The sequence below is a fragment of the Mus caroli genome, chromosome 18 (genome assembly GCF_900094665.2).
Source record: "Mus caroli chromosome 18, CAROLI_EIJ_v1.1, whole genome shotgun sequence".
Classification (NCBI taxonomy): Eukaryota; Metazoa; Chordata; class Mammalia; order Rodentia; family Muridae; genus Mus; species Mus caroli.
This window is the reverse complement of record NC_034587.1, coordinates 7,142,849-7,164,694: the sequence shown is the minus strand read 5'-3', so window position 1 is coordinate 7,164,694 and position 21,846 is coordinate 7,142,849. Positions and strand designations below refer to the sequence as shown.

Sequence of the window (21,846 nt, the reverse complement as noted above, 5' to 3'; positions counted from 1 at the left end):
TCTGTGTAGCCCGGGCTGCCCTGGAACTCACTCTGTAGGCCAGGTTGGCCTTGAACTCAGAAATTCGCCTGCCTCTCCCTCTCAAATGCTGGGATTAAAGGCGTGCGCCACCACGCCTGGCTTAAATTAATTTTTAAGGAGCAGTGACAAGTTCTCCCTCTGTAGCCCAGGCTAGCCTAGAACTCATAATCTTTCTGTTTCCACCTACTCTATTCTAGAATTATAGTCCTATGCTATCTACATTGTTAATCTCAAATATTTGAGGAGAAATACAACCAACAGAAAGCATCATGACCAAATTAATTAAAGCAAGCTTTTAAAATTCATGTACATGGGCTGCCTATCCCTAAGGGGGAGTTTAAGAAGTCAGCATTGAATGAATATGAGGAAGACAAGTTTTTTATAGATCAGGGGTAGGTAGTTTCCGAATTGTGTGTGTGTGTGTGTGGGGGAGCGAGGTGGGGGGTTGGCAGGCAAAATAAACCAGGTACCAGGAGCATGTAAGCATAACAAGTTAGACGTTAGACATAAGAACCTCCTGAAACAAAGACTTGAGTGCAAGGTGGGCATAGCGACAATAGTCGTAAGAACCTATGAAACAACGGTAGGCTTGCAAGATGCTTATGAACAACTTTGTAAAATAAGGATATGGTTGCCTTTCCCTGGCACAGGCAGTACTGAACCATTCGCATAGCGCAATCCTTGAGAAACAGGTTTAATCAATCATAAAGAGGAGTGAGTCTAGCTTGTCTTTACTATAAGATGGTTCTTTGGCTGTTCAAGTCTAACATGGAAGTCGGCTGGTTAACCAATATAAGTCCCGGCTTCAAACAGCTTCTTTACCAACAATAAGCACATATGATTTCAAATGGTGTGACAGGGATTTTTATGCTCGTATGTAAAGCTAACAGAGCATACTGGCATACAGAGAATACTGGCCTTACTTAGGTCTACTTTGTAAGAATATGTACGTGTGTGTCCAAAACTAGTGAAGATAAACTGAATCATCCAACTAAGAAAACATCACTAGTTATCCACTAATCATAAAGCGAAGAGAAACTTTAGTTGGGCCATTTCCTATATGCCATTAAAGCATAAATCTGGAGCCTGGGTATGGAGGCTCAGAACTTGGGAAGTGGAGGCAGGAGGATGAAAGACAAAGTCATTCTAAGCTACATAGAAATTGAAAAGGCAGCCTAGGTTACGTCAAACTCAGAAAAATGAAAACTACTTTTGGCTCTTTCTTTGGATGTTTCTAAATGCCAGTCCGAATATCACCTTCACTAAACTTAGTGGAACCCCACAGTTTTGTTTAGGTTCTTAGCTCTCAGGTACAAAGCGTTGGTTAAAAAGGGCGAATCCTTGTGTGCTCTAGTGTAGTTTGAAGTAAAAGAGAATGGATATTGGATCCTGCCCCTTTTCTTTATATTGGCCCCTATTAAAGATCAAAGGATAAGAATCTTGGAAGAGATCCCACAGAAAGTGCTGGAACCTGGAGCAAATCATCAACATTTGGGGCCTGAGTGAGTTTATTTTAAAGGGGTTTTACAAATTTGTTACAATCTTCATTTAGCCGGGCAGTGGCGGTGCATGCCTTTAATCCCAGCACTTGGGAGGCAGAGGCAGGCGGATTTCTGAGTTCGAGGCCAGCCTGGTCTACAGAGTGAGTTCCAGGACAGCCAGGGCTCTTCAGAGAAACCCTGTCTCGAAAAAAAAAAAAAAAAAAAAAAAAAAAAAAAAAAAAAAAAAAAAAAAAAAAAAAAAAAAAAAACAGTTTTCATTTATGTTTGTGCGGGTGCATATGCAATGGCTGGCATGTTTAAGTCAGAGGACAATCTGCAGAAGTTAGTTCTCTTTCTTCTTCCATCTCGGGGCTCACAGGGGTCAACTCAGTTGTATTATTTGGCCGCAGGCAGGTTCACCTTTTGAGCCATCTTACTGGCCCCAAAGTGGGTGTGTGGCCGGAGATGACCGCGTGGACAAGCCGCCACCAACAGGGGGCGCTGCCCCGTCCCTGTCAGGCGTCCACCCGCGGAGGCGCGCACGCGAGGCCTCCCAACGCGCCTGCGCTGAGTGTGGACGCCAGCTTGCCTTCCACCCGACGCCCAGCTGTCGCGGCCGGAGTGGAAACTGCGTGACACGCGGAGAGCGTGGCGGCCATTTTCGTCTGCTGGGCGCGTCAGCTGAGCGGCTTGGGGTCCGAAGACAAGCGCCGCGCAAGCGCACCCACGGCGGCCTCAGGTAACTCCCATCTGACGGGAGAGGCGTCGCCACCGCCGGAAGTTTGGTGTTTGTGCCGCGGGGCGGCGTCGGCCGCCGCAGAAGCAGCTGAGCGTCTCCGGGTACCCGGATGTGAGGCGACCTGCGGGCTGCAGGAGAACCCCCGGCCGCGCAGCAGGAAGGTACGTGAGCAGCCCCCGCGGTCCCGCGGCTTCGCCACCTTCTCCCAGCCCCCGCGGAGAACGGACGGCTGTCCTTGCGTCCCGTCCTCAGGGTCGCGCTGCCGCACACCTCTTCCTCGTGTGTCCCGGCTCCTCTCACCCCCGGGAACCAGCTGGGCGGCTCACACACGCCGGCGCCCGAGGTGGGCGGCTGCTCGCCACCTGCCGCCGCCGGCCGCCTGTCACGGCTCGTGAGGAGCTGGGTGCCTCGGACGGCTGGAGGTGGCGCGCGGCCATGGCGACTGCGGACCGCCTGCGCTCCGACCCGCAGGTAGCCCTGGCCCGGTCCCCGCCCCCGCCTCCCTCCTTTCGTCCGTCTTCCTTCCGCCGTCGTTTCCCCTGCCTCCTGCAGTAGCCGGGCTACGGCCCCGGAGACTCCTGCTGACCCGGCCTGAGCCGAGCGGAGTGTGGGGGAATCCCGGCTCCGGGTCTTCATCTTGGGAGGGGAGCGATGTCCGGGTTTCCCATTTCAGGAAATAATGCAAGCTCGAGATGGGAGCCGGGGGACAGGTAGAAATAGGTCCTTTGAGAGCTTCAGGGAAGTTTCGTGTCGGTAGGGAGATGCGAGCGGAAGTGAATTGGGTCTTAGATTATAATTATAGCGAGGGTTTTATTTTGCAGAGGCAGAGTAGCCTGTTTGTCTGTTACCAAAAGTCTGAAAATCGGATCTCCACACCCCGCCTCGCCTCTAAGTGGAGCCTTGTGAAAATTAGACGGGCATAGAATTTTGTCGTGGGTTGTGGTAGGCCGGGGAGTAGGACGATAGAAGAAGTCAGCTGGGATGAGTTTCTTGTAGCAGGAAGCAATGGCAGCATATAGTACCTAAGTGGTATTACAAATTGCAAAATAGCTTTTTTTCCTCTTTTCCCTTTTCAGAGATTCACCTTGTAATTCAGGCAGGCCTGGAACTCAGATCCACCTGCCTCTGCTTCCCCAGAGCTGGGATTAAAGGCTAGTACCGCTAATGCTCAGCGCAAAACAGTATCTTATTTAGTAAAGTAATAAGATGTGACCTCTATCTAAATTTTTGAAAAGTAGGAATGAGGGGCCGAAACCGACAAGCTGAGTTTAATCTCTGATCATGTGGGAGGAGAGAACAGACTTGAAGGCTTGGGTGTCCACAATATACATACACATAAATAAGCAAATAGGAATGGACTGTGTGGTAGGGTTCTGTGTATATTGCTCAACATAAACAAAGTACTAGGTTCAGTTTCTAGGACCAGAAATAAGAAACTTGGTGAAATACTTCACCAAGACTTCAGTGAACTAAGCTGTATTCAGTTTCTCTGATTGTGTTTTACATAGGGTTACTAACACATGACTTTTTTTTTTTTCAATTTGAAAAAACTAAAATTTTCACTGAGACTTTCATTTAAAAAAAAGTGCTTAATTTGGAAGCTCCTTACTCAGAGCTTTAGCATTCTGAGGAAACAAATTGTAGTAGACACACTGTCCCTCCTTTTTAAAGGCATGATATTCCTTTTAGGCCAGGGCATTAGAATCTTAGTTCTTTGAACAAAATGTGTCCTGGCTTATTAGTATTTACATAATCCCTTTCTGAGGAAAGCACCATATTGTTTTTCCTCGTTCAGCTTTTGTTTTCTTTCTTTTTTGAGACAGTTTCTTTGTGTAAACCAGGCTGGCCTTGAACTGTGAGATCCTCAGGCCTCCTTTGGTGCTGCTGAGCACCAAAAGGAACCAAAGGTGTGTGGCGCCACACCAGGCGCAGCAATGTGATTTTGGAGTGAAAGAAATTTTGCAAGTTGCTGATTAGTATGTTATATGTAGTTATTTTATTATTACAAACATTTCAAACATTTAATATATTTCTATCATATTTACTCCTTACTCTTTCTTATTCCCCTGCCACTCTTTCTCATTCTCAACTAGTCCCCTTTTATTGTCATTATGTGTGTGTGTGTGTGTATCATGGAGGGGGAGATAACAGTGAGTTTAGTTAGACATTTTGTTTTGTTTTTTTTTTTTTGTTTTTTTTTTTTGAGACAGGGTTTCTCTGTGTAGTCCTGGCTGTACTGGAACTCACTCTGTAGACCAGGCTGGCCTGGAACTCAGAAATTCGCCTGCCTCTGCCTCCCAAGTGCTGGCATTAAAGGCGTGCGCCACCATGCCCGGCTCTAGACATTTTTTTTTTAAAGTTAAGATTTATTTATTTTATGTATATGGGTTGTGAGCCTTCATGTGGTTGTTGGGTATTGAATTTAGCACCTCTCCTTGCTCAGGTCAGACCTGCTTGCTCTAGTTGGCCCTGCTCACTTAGTCCCTGCTCGCTCCAGCCCAAAGATTTATTATTATAAATAAGTACACTGTAGTTATCTTCAGATGAACCAGAAGAGGGTGTCAGATCTCATTATGGGTAGTTGTGAGACACTATGTGGTTGCTGGGATTTGAACTCAGGACCTTTGGAAGAGCAGTCAGTGCTCTCACCCGCTTAGCCATCTCACCAGCCCTAGTTAGGGATTTTTATGGGATCACGTCTTAGAGTGCTTGCACTCAAAAGAAAATGTCTCTCCCTCTACCAGCCATTAACTAACTGCCTCTAGATCTTCAGGGAAGGATGAAGCCTCTTGAATATTCCCCTATTGTCGTCAAGTTTATTTTATTTTATTCTATTTTATTAATATTTGTCCCATGCAAGGGTTTTGTGCCTCCATTTAAATTGATACATTATGCTTCACAGATAGAACACTAAAGCTGAGTACAATTAACTCCCTTTGCAGGATGATTTTTTTTTTTTTTTGACTTGGTAATTCATCAAAACACAAGAGTTGATTATATTTGGAAATGACTAGGGTTGCATAATTCAAACCCTTCAATGTTTTCTTATAATAGTTGAGTATTTTTTCTATCCTGGAACTCACTCTGTAGACCAGGCTGGCTTCAAACTCAGAGATCCACCTGCTGTTACCTTCCAAGAGCTGGGGTTAAAGGTAGTGCCATCACCCTCCCTTCTAGTTACTAAATTCTTAAGCCTAGTGAGTGGGTGGAGAAAGGGCATAGTATCATGAGTTGATTGACAGTTGTTTTAAGTTGGCATTATGTATGATACCAGAAAGGTTTGTCAATGCAGCTCAGTGGTAGTGTTTGCCTAGTATGCGTGAGGCTCACATTTTTTGGTATTAGAGGTATGCGTGCGAGTGTGTGCACGTGAGTGCGCAAATGCATGAATGATGAGTATGTAGGTGAATTTTCTTGAGATTTCCACTTTTATGTGGGTTTCAAGTAGCTAGGCTGTTTTGGCAAATATTTTTACCTGCTGTGAACCATCTTGCCAGCCCTTGCTTGCATTCTGAACATGAGAGAATTTTAAATTACCTTATATTATAATCTTATAATTTAAGATTCAAATAAAGAAGAGATGACTGTAGAGCTAGAGCTTGTAAGAGAGAGACAGAAACCACTGAACATTAGGCTTTATCAGAAAACACAACAGGCCCTATAAACCTGAATGTAGTTCAGGACTCACAGGATTGCAGAGTACTGTGGTACAGCTCTGGGATTTGGCTTACCTTGTTTCAGTTCCTTAAATAGTAGGTGTTTTGTAATTGCTAATCTTTTTTGCTCAAATAGGTGAATTTGCCTTTTTGAACATTTTGCAGTATCTGGACAGTTTGACAATACTGGGAAAGGGATGCTGTTGGTATCTACTGGGTATAGGCCATGGATACATACTGCTTCAATACACCCTCTATTCACAGAGACAGCTCTTTGCAACAGGGCCTTTAGTCTAAAAATGTTAAAAGTGGCCAAATTGATAAATCTGGTTTATTATTGACTATTTGGGGGCTGCTCTGGGATCAGAAACCTACTCACGTGTTTTCATTCATTCATTCATTCATTCATTCATTCATTTGTGTGTGTGTGTGTATGAAGGGGTGGTTGGGGGAGAGATACTATGATGGAAGATAAAGGACAATTTATGAGAGCTCTTTTTACACCATTTGGGTTCTGGGATTGGATTAAGGTGATCAGGTTTGGCAGCCGCACCTTTGGCTGCTTGAGTCATGTCACTGGCCTCTCATTCAGAGCAGTCAGTGTGGAGAGACCCCTGGGATTATAGACGGTTGTGAGCTTCCCTGTTGGTTTTGAGAGTCTAGACTGGATCTCTGGGAAGAGTAGCCAATGTTCCTAACTGCGGAGCTATAATTCTTTTTTCCATTTAAAAATTGTTTTTTATGTGCATACATGAGTGTGTGTGTGTGTGTGTGTGTGCGTGCGCGCGCAAGTGTAGAGGGCATTACTGGAGATTGAACTTAGAACTTTACATACACATTAGACAGGTACAACTTTGCTTTTTTATTTTAAAAAAAAATTTATTTTTATGTGTATGGGTGTTTACTTGTATGTATGTCTGTATACTGTGTATGTGTCTTGTGTCCATGGAGGGCAGAAGAGGGCATAAGAATCCCTGACACTGGAGTCACAGGTGGTTTTAAACTGTCTAGTGGGCACTGGGGACTGAATCCAGGTCTTCTGAAGAGTAGCAAGTGCTCCTTACTGCTGAACAATGTTCCAGCTCTAAGCAGTGTGTCCCCCGCTCCTACTTGCTTTTGGATTTTTGAGACAAGGTTTTTCTGTGTAGCCCTGGTTGTTCTGGAACTCATATATCATATATATATATATATATATATATATATATATATATTCCTATATTATCCCTTTTTTCTCTCCATCCCTTCTCTCCTTTCTCCCTAAAATTAGATAGGAAAGAAATAGAGGAAAGAAAAAGGAAGAAAAAAAGAGATCCTTGAATCCAACTTCCCTTACTTTGTTTCCTCCCTGTTCAGGAGCATTTAACCCTCCTTTAAATAACAACAAATATCCATCACCCACTGAATGACCAAAACCCACCCACCCCATTTCTTAGGAATAGGGCCTCGTCATCTAAAGTTGCTTCCTGCTGTCTGGGAACATCATCTCCTTTGGGGGCCCTAAGAAAATCAGGATATTGGCCAGTCTTAAGAAAGCCAGCTGCAACACTTGCTGTCCAAGCTCTGTTTGGTATGAAAGCAAGGGCTTGACTGAAGTCCTGATTGGAACAGTCTGACAGACCAGAACAAAGGGGCTTCTTCGCCATTTTGCTGTCCTAGAAGCAAGTTTTGATGAAACAGCTATTGAGGCAGTCTGAGGTTGGATGAAGCAGGATGCTTTTATGTCTCAGCATCATTCTTAGCATCTTCAAGCTTTCAACATATAAACTTTCAAAGGTAATATACATTTCTGCCATAACACATGTATGGAATGTGTGGTGTGTACAATGCAGGTAAAGATGAATCTCTGCTCTCTGTTTGAGCAGGTAAGGCATCTGTCTTTAAGTTAGTTTGGACTGTAACCAACTGTAATATACCTTTCCATTCATGTCACATGAAAGGATGGCATGATAAGTCCTGAGGACTTTATAGCCAACAAGATTTCTTGGCTATTCTTAGCTGAAGTCTTGGCTGGAGACATTCATGTCTCAGTTTCAGATCTGTTCCCATGTAAAGGGATCAATATATATGTTACCCACGGCATTCTTTTTGGTTTCTTCCTTTATGTGTGCAGCCTAGATCTTCTGGTGGCCTCCCGGTCAAATCTAATCTTTACTAATTTGGATAGAATCCATAGCTTTTCTTCTGTTGAAACAAAGACAAAACCTCTTCCCCAAATACAACACATTTCCTGCCTTTCATTCTGAAGCTAGGACACCCTTAAAATAGATGGGCTGTTCTAATTTAGCAGTTTTCCATAATCTAGTGTCTTTCAGCTTGCTGTTGTTTTTTGTTAGCATTTAAAAAATTTAAAGTCAGTCAATAAGGCGCTATCTCTGGGGGAGTCTTTGTTATCCCTTTTTGTTTGTTAAGCATCGCCTTTAATGTATGATTAGCACTCTCTACAACTGCCTGTCTTATAGGATTGTGAGATATGCCAGTAACATGTTTCATGCCATAATGTCTAAAATATTGTATTCTAATGGATACGTGTGTCAGAGCATCATTAGCTTCAACCTGTAAGGGCATTTCCAAGATAGCCATCACATCTAATAAATGTGCAATCTTAGAATCAGACTTTTCAGAATTCAAGACAGAAGCTCCTTGGAATTTTGAACATGCATCAACTGTATATTAATGTATGTACATATTTAAAAATTTTTTAAAACTACAAAATTAAACATAGCAGCTGTTATATAACATTGTTCTAAGGTGACTTCATTAAGCAGAATCTGTATTTTTAACTCAGTATATTGTCTCTCTATAGGTTGCCATTTTAATTTTTCAAACCTTTGTAGATTTTTCTCATCTCCATTTAACAAGGCTGGGAAAATCATTTTAGTTTTTAAAAAATTTTTATATTTTAAATTTTTATTTTATTTTATTAAAAGATTTATTTATTTATTATATATAAATACACTGTAGCTTTTTTCCAGACACACCAGAAGAGGGCATCCGATCTCATTATAGATGGTTGTGAGCCACTGTGTGGTTGCTGAGATTTGAACTCAGGACCTCCGGAAGAGCAGTCAGTGCTCTTACCCACTGAGCAAACTCTCCAGTCCTCATTTTAGGTTTTATAACAAATGTAGACTGCTATTTTTTAGTCTTGTTACATGGTGGTACTTTAGGCTTTGGATTGAAATTTTTGAAATTTTGATTTGAAACTTCATGATTCAAAGGATTATCTACATTTTGTTCTATTGTTTGTAACAGAGCAAGAATTTTTCTTTTTCCTAAGTCTGCCTTCTTTTGATTTCTCTTAAAAAGGATATGTAGTTGTAATTTTTGCTATACTGCCATGGCTCCTGGTATGTGAGTTCCTAGCCGCCCACCAGAGCCTTCTGGATTCTTGAATGAAAGCCTCCCTGCCCCCCCCCCCCCATGCCAGTTAATTTTAAGTGCCTTGACTAGCTCAAAGACTGGGCAGTTCTAATCCTCCCTGTGGCTAGCACATATTTCTTCTCCTGTACTCCTGGCTTAGCACCCTCTAATGCTGTATGTCATCTTTGTTGCCCTGGCTCCTCCTAGGCAGCTCCTTAGTCTTTACTGCCCAAGATGCTTCTGGGCAGCCCTTCTGGGGGCCGTATTTCTTCTCACCTACATTTCAGATGATTTTCCTTCTGCAGCTCTAAAACTGATCCATTTCGCTCCTAATTATGGCGATTCTCCCTTCCTTTTCTCACAGTTCCTAGCCTGCACAAATCTAAAGGTCCAACCTCAACCTATCTGCCCAGCCATTGGCCACTGGCTGTTTATTGATGATCAAAAACTGAATGGGGATAAAGATCTTCAGTATTTGGACACTCAGATTCCCAATTTTGGGGGCCCGATTAATTCAAAGCATTAGAACCAATCCTTAACAAAGATATATAAAATTGTAATCATTACTGAAAAAACAGTTATTCATGGATAAGTGAAATAAAATATGGAATCCAGAATGTGTTGTCATTATTTTTCTCTACATTTTTAACATAGAAAATGCTTTTCTCTTTTATGTCTAATTCCTTCAGAGACTTACTTTCTCCCTATAACTTTTTTCTTTTTTCCTTTGTTTTTAAAGATTTATTTATTTTATGTATGTGAGCACACTGTAGCTGTACAGATGGTTGTGAGCCTTCATGAGGTTGTTGGGGTTGAATTTTTAGAACCTCTGCTCACTCTGGTCAGCCCTGACCGTTCAGTCTTTGCTTTGGCCCAAAGATTCATTTATTATTATACATTAGTACACTGTAGCTGACTTCTGACACACCAAAAGAGGGCGTCGGATCTCATCACGGGTGGTTATGAGCCACCGTGTGGTTGCTGGGATTTGAACTCCAGACCTTCGGAAGAGCAGTTTGTGCTTTCACCCACTGAGCCATCTCACTAAGTCATCCCTCCCTATGACTTTCTGTATTCAGTTTCTCTGTTTCTTTAGTATTTAACATAGTATCGAAGCTACTTAGCTTGGTCAGAGGCTTGTGTCTGGGTTTGGATTTGTTTTGAGGGTTGTCTATGGTGCTCCTTCTGCTGTTCAGTTAGCACCTGGTGTTGGCGGCTGGCTCCACCCACCTACACTTGGTCCAGTGGGCTGCCCCGCTGGTTCTGCCTTGTACTGGTCATGGTCAGGCTTCTCTGACAGCCCCCCTCCCCAAACCCCCAACACACACATACAGTTCAGCTTCAGGCCTTCACCCATGAGCACTTGCTGGTAGTCTTAGGCCTTCATGCCTTACCATGCTTTATAAGAGTTGTCTTGTTCATGTGTCTCTTCACAGCAATAGAACAATGATTGACACATGGTGAGATTCTGTCTAAAACACTATAATGTACATTTTTATAATAAAATAGTGAATGAATTGAAAATAAAACTTAAAGTCAGGCTGTCATTTTGTTTATTTTATTATATAATTGTCATCAACGATACAGGTAGTGTTACAGTGATATTTATTGGGGTAGTTAGTCTATGTTGTAGGCTTTGATTTTTCTTTTTCATTTTCTTTTTTAAAAAAGATTTATTTATTTATGTAAGTACACTGTAGCTGTCTTCAGACACTCCGGAAGAGGACATCAGATCTCATTATGGAAGGTTGTGAGCCACCATGTGGTTGCTAGGATTTGAACTTGGAACCTGCAGAAGGGCAGTCAGTGCTCCTAACTGCTGAGCCATCTCACCAGCCCAGCTTTGACTTTTCAAATCCTACTTTAAATATGGGTTCTTAAATATTTTAACCTCCTTTCTAGCCCACCAGAGGTAGTAGAAAAGAAAGGTTATTAGGATAGTGGGGAAGTGGACCTGTTTGAAATTGTTCTTTGGAGCAGATCTTCGTTGTCAGGAAATCAGTAATTCAGTTCACAGGAATCCTCAGTGGCAGCTTGATTTAATTGCAAACACTTCACAATTATACTGGCAGTCCAGTTCAGCAGAGTCAGGATAGCAAACATGAGTCAGCAGTAGTGGCGTGACCTAACAGAAATAGCCAGGCCTCTGCTGAATTGGCACAAGTCAGCAGGGGCGAAAAGGTCTAATAGGGACGCCAGTAGAAGTTCTCTGCTGTGCTTCTCAATGAAGCAATGAAATGAAGATCAGTGAAGACAAAGGTGTAAGACCAAGAAGCGAAGCATTGCAAAGCTAGCTATGCATGTCTCCTCACTGTAGAATCCTAGTTACACTCCCTCCAAACATCACATGTCCTCTCACAGGTCTTGCCTCACCACGTGAGTCTGTCTTAGCGGAACTCAATGTGAATCTGTATCACTTGACATCAACCAGCCAGAGTCTGTGGAACCTGAAATTTTTTTTGGTACATTTTTCTCTATGGAGCCACAAAACATGGAACTCAGCAAATCAGTGTAAAGCGAACCAATACAGGCGTGTCTTTAGTGAAGAATCCTTCATCATGTTTTCTTTCATGTGTTTGCTTTAGCAAAACATTCTTTCACCTGTGTCCTCTTCAGCAAAACTGTCTGCTTGAGCGAAATATCCTGTCACTTAAGTCTGCTTCAGCAAAACATCATTTGTCATAACTCACTTTCCAAAGAAACCAGAAGTTTCCACTTCACTATGTTGATATGATAGTGAAACAAATATTGTGATTATGTTTCTATGCATTTATGTAGGTATATTTGTAAATTCCTAGAAATAAATTTTTTTGTAATTTTCTATTCATAATTTTAATTTTGCCTCTATATAGAGGCTCTGTTATACATGTTATATGTGTGTGGGCATATACATGTGGATGCCAGGGGTATTCTCCCCCTTACTTTTACTTATTTAGCAACAAGGTTACACCAATTACCCCTGGGTAGCCAGGAACTAGCCACATGTAGATCAGGCTGGCCTTGAATTCTCAGATCCGTCTGCTTCTTTCGAGTGCTAGGATTAAAGGCATATGCAGGCATGTCTGGCCATACTTTTTGATGACATATCTGAAAATATCTTTGTTTTAGACTCATAGTTAACTCTTTGGGTAAAATACTATACTTAGAGCATGATTTTCTTTCAGCATTTTGAAGGATTTTGCATTTTCTTGCTTGTAATGTTGACATCAAAACAGTTAATTGTAATTCTGATTATTTTTGTTGTTTAATTTTTCAAGATGGGGTCTTACTATATAGCTCTGCCTGTCTTGGAATTCACTTTGTAGACCAGGCAGCCTTGAACTCAGAGATCCCTCTGCCTCTGTATCCTGAGTGCTGAGATTAAAGGGTGCACTACCATGCCTGGCTTCCATGGGTGGTTCTTAAGTGGGTTGATGTAATTGTTATTTTTTTAAAGGATTTATTTATTATTATTCATAAGCACACTATAGCTGTCTTCAGACGCACCAGAAGAGGTTGTCAGATTTCATTACGGGTGGTTGTAAGCTACCATGTGGTTGCTGGGATTTGAACTCAGGACCTTTGGAAGAGCAGTCAGTGCTCTTACCCACTGAGCCATCTCACCAGCCCTATGTAATTATTTTTTAAGATCTATTTATTCATTTTTAATTAATGTACATGTGCCCCACATGAACATGTGTGCACATATTCTTGCAGGTGCACATAGAGGCCAGAGAACATTGGATCCTCTTAAACTGGACTTAAAGATGGTCGTGAGCTACCTGATGTGAATTCTGGAAACCAAACCTGAGTCCTTTGCAAGAAAAATAAATTTAGTCATTGGGCCATCTTAACCATTGCCTTTAGTCCTTTCATTTTAATATCTATTTCTGTTTGTTAACTTATTTTTTGAGTTTCCTGTAGCCAGAGGATGGCTTTGAACTTGTGATCATCCTGCCTTTATTTCCCAAGTGCTGGGACAAGTACATACAGACTTGATATTACGAGGTGCTGGAGATCAGAGACCTGCAGAGTTTTGTATATTCGAGACAATCACTTCACCAAATGATCTGCATTCCAGCTTGTATTTTTTTTTTTACTTCTATTTGTTATTTCAGTATTTTTCATCTATTTCATAGATTTTCTTATCCTTTACCTACTCAATGTTTTAATTAAGCTAGCTTTAGTTATGTGACTCAATTTTTTATACATATATGTGTATAGGTTTTCTTCATGTAATTTTGCTTTGTTAGTTTAATCCATTCTGTTGCATGTAGCTTTTCACTACCCCGCCTTAGCTTTGTGAACAGGCCACACTACTGGCCCCCTCCCAGCTTCCCTTGAAGACACAGATAAAAGACACAGACACACAGTTGTTCAATATCAACTTGCCTTCTTGGCACAATTGCTGGGCGCTACTATCTCCTGTTTGAAAAAAAACGTGCCCTTATTATTACTCTTAGCTCCCCACCTCCCACCTGCCCTAAACTTTAGTGCCTAGTCCCTTCTAGCCCCTTGCTAAAGCCCCTGACCACCTACCCACTCTGTTTTGAGATCTCACATGGCTCTTCAGCCCTTCTCCATCAGAAGCATGGTGAAACTCTCTCCTTCCTTATGTCTTCCTTTTCCTCCGGGGACCCAGAGGGTCTGCCTGTACCTTCTACACATCAGTTGGCCCATGGCTTTCTTTACTGAGAGATCAAGAACCAACTGGGAAACAGGACCTTAGCATCAGCACTACCCCTAAACCATTTAATGTTTACATTGTGAATTGTTTTTTTTTTTTATTTTAAAACTTTTTTTTCACAGTATATAATGGATGTATACTGCTCTAATGGATGAATATACCAGAGTATACTTCAAGGTAGAAATAATGAAATTAAATGTTGTGTGTGTGTATACATATATACATATATATGTGTGTGTGTATATATGTATATGTATATGTATATGTATATATATATATATATATATATATATATATATAAAAGCTGTGGTAAGTATGGTAAGTATTAGTGTTATGATCAGGGTAAAATTAGGATTATAGGATGTTATTTGGATCAGAGGTTAGTAGATAAGTACATTGTTATCTTTTAAAACATTGTAATTATTATTTTTTTAGGTGCTGTATAATGTATTAAGAAGAGACTATAAGGAATGGTTTTATCAGATTTTCTTGAGTTATGGTGGCTGAAACATCAGTTCTATCTTGTGGGAAAAGAACTGTAAGTAAATCTCGGGATACATTTTTTTAAGTATAATATGTTTTTAATAAGATAAATTGTTATTGGAGATTATATTTGGGAGAGGTGAGAGAGATGGCTCAGTGGTTTAGAATACTTGTTGCTTGTGCAGAGGATCTGGGTTCAATGTCTAGCACCTACACATTGACTCAACCATCCAAATCATGAGCACCTCCCGTTCCAAGATCCAACATTCCTTTCTGACCTCTGTGAGTACCAAGCATGCATGTGGTGCACATGTATTCAGGCAAAATATTCATGCACTTAAAATAAGTCTAAGATGATAGAAAAAAATATTTGGGAGACTTAATTATTATTCTAAAGATATACTCTAAAAGGAATTAAAATTTATTTAAATTGAGTTTATTAATTTTTTCTGCATAGTATTATTGATCTGTTTCTTGGATTATATAAAACTTAATGTCTATCTTTTAATTTTTCAGAAATGGCAGCACAAAAGGAAATCTATATTAATAGAGTACTTTACTAAGCGAAGGAGATTAAATAGAAGCCACAAACCAACAAACTTGGCAAGCAAGGAAAGAAACCGGTTAGCCATAAGACATGTTACAAATTCATCAATGTCCAGTAGCTGTAGACTTCAGAAGAAAAAACTTTTCAGAAATTTTGTCAAAGCAGACAGGTCAGTGATAAATAACTCCTCTAGTAATAGGGTTAGGCCGGAAACTAATCATAATTAAAACAAATTGGATCTGAATGAAGTTTATTTTCATTAAAAAAATAAAAACTTCTGAAAACATTAAATTAGAATTTTCTCCAGATTTTCATTTCCCTATCCAGCAGAAAGCAAGTATCTTTCAACATTCATGCCAGCTTTTCTCATGTCTTAGAAATTGCCAAGAGCAAAATTACTTGAAACAACCTGGTATTTTTGTTGGAAATGTACATCAGTATAAGTTAAAGTTGATTTCTAAGATCTACTCCTTAGTGATCTGTACCTACCTGGACACAGTCCTCAAAAACTCCTCAGAAAGAAAGACATTACTCAGGAATAATGTCCATTCAGGAGAAATCAAAAGAAAATTCCTCCATAGTTACTAAAGAAAGTGAAGATGAGAATTTAGAACAAGAGGTTGAAGGTTCTCAGAACAGTTCAGCAAAGAAGTCAGGCTCCAAGGAAGCTGTAAAGTCACCGGTTAGATTTTCCAACAAAAGTAAAACAAATCAGTCTGAATTTGGAATGCGAATGAGTACAAGGTCAGCATCATGTCCAGCTGATAAAAATGCTACTAACTCCTTTAATAAAAATACAGTAACTTTGAAGGGACAATCACAAGAATCTTCAAAAACGAAGAAATTATGTCAGGAAAAATTATCACTTGGAATCTTGAAAGGGAATGAACAGCTTCACCGTAGATCACAAAGACTACAACAGTTAACAGAGTGTACAACCAGGTCTTTGCGCAGTAGAGAGATTCATGGTCAAATTCAAACAGTTAAACAGAATCTGCAATCAGCAAGAAGAGAACAGTGTAACAGTACTCAAAGTAAATGTAATAAGGTTAAAGTAAATCAAAAGCATGTGAAAAGAAAAGTGCTTGAAATCAAGTCTGATTGTAAGGAGGACAGGCATTCAGTTACCAATGAAGTAATAAATTCTCCCAAAGGAAAGAAGCGCAAAGTCCAGCATCAGACAACTTCTACTTGTAGTTCTCAGTGCAGCCAAGGCTCTGACAAATGTCTCCAGAAGACTAGTAGAAAAGAAGAAATAAGACCTGTGCCTGTAACTGCTGATACTAGAAAATTAAAAGCAGCTACTTCAGTGGTCTCTAAAAAGAATGAACTGAGGAAATCAGCTCATACACAAGTGAGTACTAGCACAAAATGCCCCCAAATCCCACTGCCACTAGTGCCTGAACACAGTGATGACCAGGAATTGGAGCAAGCTGGAAAGAGCAAAAGAGGTAGCATTCTCCAACTTTGTGAAGAAATTGCTGGTGAAATTGAATCAGATACTGTAGAGGTAAAAAAGGAATCATCATGTGTGGGAAGTGTAAAGGAGGAGAAGCCTGCAGAAGTAAAACTGCAAGGGACCGATGCTGACAGACAAATACTCCATCATAAAGAAACCAACCAGGATGTGCGCTCTAATCGGTTCTTTCCCAGTAGGAAAACAAAGCCTGTGAAATGCGTACTAAATGGAATAAATGCCTCAACTAAGAAGAACTCCAACTGGACTAAAATTAAACTTTCAAAATTTAACTCCGTGCAGCAACATAAATTGGACTCTCAAGTGTCTCCTAAGTTGAACTTATTACAAACTGGTTTGTCAACATCAGTTTTAGAAATGCCTCATCCAGTGTCCCAAAGTACATTTTTAGAGATGAAAGCGCATGGTAATATAACTTGCCAACGGGATAAAATGAAAGGAATTAAATCTGAAGAAGTTAAAATTAATAATATTGCAATTGAAATTAATAAAACCACAAAAAGGGCTCCTGGAAATTGTAATTTGGATAATCATATTAAACCCTCTCCTGACTCATCATTGGATAATCAGATGAAGCATTCTTGTGAGTCGGCACCAGATCAGGTAATCCTCTTTATCACGTAGTAGAGGGGCCAAGTGCTTTCTACACACTTACTAACTATTCAAAACACCTTTTCTTAATACTTGATAAAATTGTTAAGGCAGCCTTACAGTGGTGAAACCGAGCACCTGAGTGTTTCACCTTTATGCATATGTGTCTCCTGTTTCCTTGTTTTCCTTGGTTCTACCATTTGTATTTTATGGAAACTATAACTGAACTGCTAGCCTTTAAATTTAACACACAGATGTAGTTGGGTTTTTTTCTCTCTTAAAAAAAGAATTATAGCAACAGAAAGCGTATCTCTTTGTGATTTGAAACCTAGAACTTAATGCCAGTGTGGTGGTGGAGCATGCACCCAGCACTCAGGCGGCAGAGGCAGGTGGCTACACAGAAAAACCCTGTCTTGAAAAACAAACCAACAATAAATAAATCTGGATCTTAGAATTTGTGTGGGCTGGGGATGTAGCTTAGTAGTAGAGGGCATCCATGAGTCCTCATCCCACCCCAGCCCCCCCAACAAAAAAAAAATCCCAAAAATTTATTTTAAAAGAATGCCTTTTTGTTGATTTGTATGGCAATTTTGAACAGTTGGCAAGGGAAATTACTAGAGGTATAAATCATTATTTTACGAGGACTATTAGTGCTAACTTTTTTTTTAGTGATGCTGAGGATCAAAGCGAGGTGAGTATTAATGAAAGCTTGGCAATCCTTACTACCACTAACCTATATCTACAAAATTAGGAATTAATAAAAAATAATTGAAATCCAGAACTCTGTGTCTGAAAAATCTAATGCTTACCTTGAAAATTATTTTCAATATTTATAAAAAAGGTAAAGCTTTTCCTTTCTAAAGCCGTGGAATGCTGATTAAAAATTTCTCATGTGTAGAACTTGGGTGCTTTCTATAATACAGGTGAATTTATATAATATTTAATTTTATGAGAAAACTGAGAACAGAACGTGAAATACGTCCCGTTTGGTGATACATTTTAGGGCTGGTACATAAATATTCTAGTTCTTAGCACGGAGTGCCTAATAAACCACACCCTAATATCCTGAACATCAGAAAAATCATATGAGCAAAGAGGTCGTTGTTAATAGATACAAGTCACTTTAGAGAGTTTGGGATGGTTAAAATTCATTTTAGAGACACAGGAGCTATGGGTAGTATGGAATGAGACAGGATTTATGCAAAAGCAGTGAAAATCAGTGTCCGCTGTTTGAAAATTGAAAACCAAAGTGAACTTAAAGAGAACGGATAACAGTTGGTGCTTTTAGATTGAATTTTCCGTATGAATGAGAATGAAAGCATGAGTTGAAGATGATCATTCAAACTGTGTAATAGATCATGGCAGTAATTAGAAGTAAGCAGTGAATAGTATTATGAGCAAGTTGTTCTAGGAATGTAGTTTAATGGTGGTCTGCTTGCCTAGCATGCAATATTCTGGTCTAGTTTCAGATCCAGTGATGGAAAATGGGGCTTTTTAATTTAGGGTTGTGTCTCCCAGTGTAATGGTTGAGTGTATCTTCTAGCTCCTGCTGCATAGATGCTTTTCAGAGCTTCAGAGGTGGTTAATGAGGTGGGTGGAGAGGTGGCTCAGCGCTTAAGAGCACTGACTGCTCTCCTGAAGGTCCTGAGTTCAATTCCCAGCAACCACATGGTGGCTCACAACTATCCGTAATGAGATCTGACTCCCTCTTCTGCCGTGTCTGAAGACAGCTACAGTGTGCTTACATATAATAATAATAAATATTTTTTTTTTTAAAGGAGGTGGTTAATGAGAAAGGCAAGAAACCAAATGTATTCCTTTGGACTAAGCTGGGCTATAAGTAATGTTTACACACTGCTTGCCCTGTCTAATACCAATCTTAGTGACAATATTGAGTGTGTGCAGATCTTCATTGTAAGAACAGTTCTAGACACTTGTTGATGTGTTAACATTTTTGTATGTTTTGAACTTCTTGAGTATTTATTCAGAATTTAATAGCAGTGAATTAATACAAGTTAACATCTACTCAGATTTGAGAAAATTAGAATTTTTTTTTTTTTAAAAAAAAAAGCTACTTCAGATTTTAAAAAGTAAAGCAAACCGGATCTTGGGGCCAGAGCCCTGCAATCCCAGCATCTTGGAAAGCAAGGCAGAAGGATGGATTTGTTCCAGGCCTCTCTCTAGTTAAATGTGCTTCCTCACTGCTTCTGATTTTATTTTTATGATTTTATGTATGCATGTACAAAGAATACCTAGCTTTGTGTGTATTTTTAATTTTATATAAATAGCAGTATTTAGTATTTATGTAAAACTTCTTGAATTTTGTTTTGTGCAGTCAGCATTTGATTCATGAGAATTAATAGCTGCAAAAGAAGTTCTCATCAATTCAGTTTTTTCTTTAATTTTAGATTGTATTTTTTAACATGAGCAGTGTACTCATTATCATAATGTGATTAAAAAAGTGATAGTCACCATTTCTTTTAGAGCATGCTTCAGTACCTGCTACATCCAGGGTACTGGATATGTTTTCTGCTTTACAGAATTTATATTGTAGCACTCTAAGGAGGAAGGTAGAATGGCTTAACTTCCCCTATAGTTTTAGGTATTGTTTTGGTGTTTGTTTGTTTGTTTTCAAGACAGGGTTTCTCTGTATAGCCCTGGCTGTCCTGGAACTCACTCTGTAGACCAGGCTGGCCTCAGAACTCCGAAATCCACCTGCCTTTGCCTCCCGAGCGCTGGGATTAAAGGCGTGCGCCACCACCGCCCAGCTGCTTTTGTTTTTTGAAACAGGCTTTCTTTGTGTAGTCTTGGCTGTTCTGAACTCACTCTGTAGACCAGCCTGGTCTTGCGAACTCAGAGATCCGCCTGCCTCCGCCTCCCAAGTGCTGGGATTAAAGGCGTGCGCCACCACTGCCCAGCCCTCTTATAGTTTTTATTTAATGACTATTTCCTCTGTAGTATGCTAAGGAAAGAATCATAAATCCCAGTCACAGTCTATATTACAAATTGTTATTCAGATAAGAAAAGTAAGGCTTGATTTGCGTGACTTAACTGATTTAGTGACAACTTAAAGTAAGGATGGCTGACTTCAGAGTTCATCCAGATTTAGTGTTGGGATACAACTCAGTGGCAGAGTGTATGTTAGCATGCCCAAGGACATAGGTTCAGTCCTTAGTACTGAATAAAAATTCAGACAGATTTATAGTTATAGAATAAGGAAATGTAAACAAACTTTTCATTATTCAGATCTGAAATTTTCTTCTTTAAAACAAAACAAAAAAACTTACTTTGTAGATCAGGCTGGCCTTGAACTCATGGGGGTCTATTTGCCTCTGTCTTTGAGTGCCTAGTTCTTCTATTTTTTAATTATTTTATTTTATATGCATTGGTGTTTTGCCTGCATGTGTCTGGGCGAGGGTATTGGCTCTTCTGGAACTAGAGTTACAGACAGTTGTGAACTGCCATGTGGGTGCTAGGAATTGAACTCAGGTTCTCTGGAAGACCAACCAGTGTTTGTAATCACTGAGCCATCTCTCCAGCCCTTCTTCCATTTCTAAAAGATTTATTTTTATTTATGTAGGTGTGTGTCTTTGAAGTGAGTATATGTGTGCAGGTGCCTGTGCGGTATGAAGAGGGAATGAGAGCCACATGAACCAGTTATGAGCCACAGGACACGGGTTGTACGAACTATACTCAGATTCTCTGAGAGAGCAGCAAGTACTCTAAAACAGCTGAGTTCTCTCTCTAGCCTCCTTTCCCCACATTTTTAATGTGCACGCTTGCATATGTATGGGCATGTGGAGGTCCATGGTTGATGTTGAAAATCATCCTGAGTCACTCTTCTACTTTATTCAGTGAGGTGAGGTCTCAGTTAAATCCAGAGTGCGCCTATACAATTGATTTCACTAACCAGATTGCTCTGGGGAATCTTCTTCCTGTCTCTGCCTCCTGGGAGGTTTGAATTACAGGGACACTGCCATATCCCTATGGCATTTAAGAAGCTATGGTAATCTAAACATGGTCTTCATATTTCCTCAACAAAGACTTTAACTACAGAGCCATTTCCTCAGTTTCAGATAGAATTTTAAAGCTCAATTATCTTAAATCAATTTACTAACATTAGCAGAGAGAAGACTCACTAATAATGTGATTGTTTTCATTAAGATTTTTTCAGTATAATTGACTTTCGGGAGAGAGAACAGTGACTTGATACTCAGGGTCCTGCCATGTAGCCCATACCAGCCTTGAACTCAGAGTCCTCCTGCTTTAGCCTTCTGGTTGTATTCTAGGATTATAGCCGAGTACCATCACACTTGCTTCTTGCTTTTACTTTTATTATTATTATTATTAAAACATGTTTTAAAGTAGTGTTATGGGCTAGAGAGCCAAGCAGCTAAGAAATCGTACTGCTCTTAGAGAAGAATTGAACTTGGTTCCCAGCATCCACATCCGGATGCTCACAACAGGTAGCTTGAGGGGAATTGGACACCTTTTTCTGCACTCCATTGTCTCTAACACTCAACGTGAACCCTCCTAAAACACACATACACACACACACACACACACACACACACAAAATAGTGGTACCTGTTCATTGTAATAATTACAGAGCTACAGAGTTGATTCTATATTCTTCTTACTAATGGATTAATGCTTTGATAAAGTTATGAATTGAAGGTTCTTGGTAGTAAATAGATAATTATACGTTTTTTAAAAAAGTTATTGATGACTAAACTGATTAGAATAGAAAATGAGAAGTTAGCAGGGTAGTGGTGGCACACGCCTTTAATCCTAGCACTTGGGAGAGAGAGGCAGGCGGATTTCT

General features: G+C 40.1%; 1 protein-coding gene across 3 annotated transcripts in view; it reads left to right on the top strand.

Annotated features, from left to right (window-relative positions):
- Positions 1-2,080: 2,080 nt before the first annotated feature.
- Positions 2,081-21,846, top strand: part of Esco1 (establishment of sister chromatid cohesion N-acetyltransferase 1) — a 46,603-nt gene continuing 26,837 nt past the window's right edge. The window contains exons 1-3 of one of the 3 annotated variants that reach the window (XM_021150797.2): positions 2,081-2,402; positions 14,359-14,461; positions 14,923-17,033. In XM_021150797.2, coding sequence (XP_021006456.1) covers positions 15,495-17,033 — 1,539 coding nt within the window. In that variant the 5' untranslated portion in view covers positions 2,081-2,402; positions 14,359-14,461; positions 14,923-15,494. The other 2 variants (XR_003835434.1, XM_029471889.1) reach the window with 2 other exon arrangements.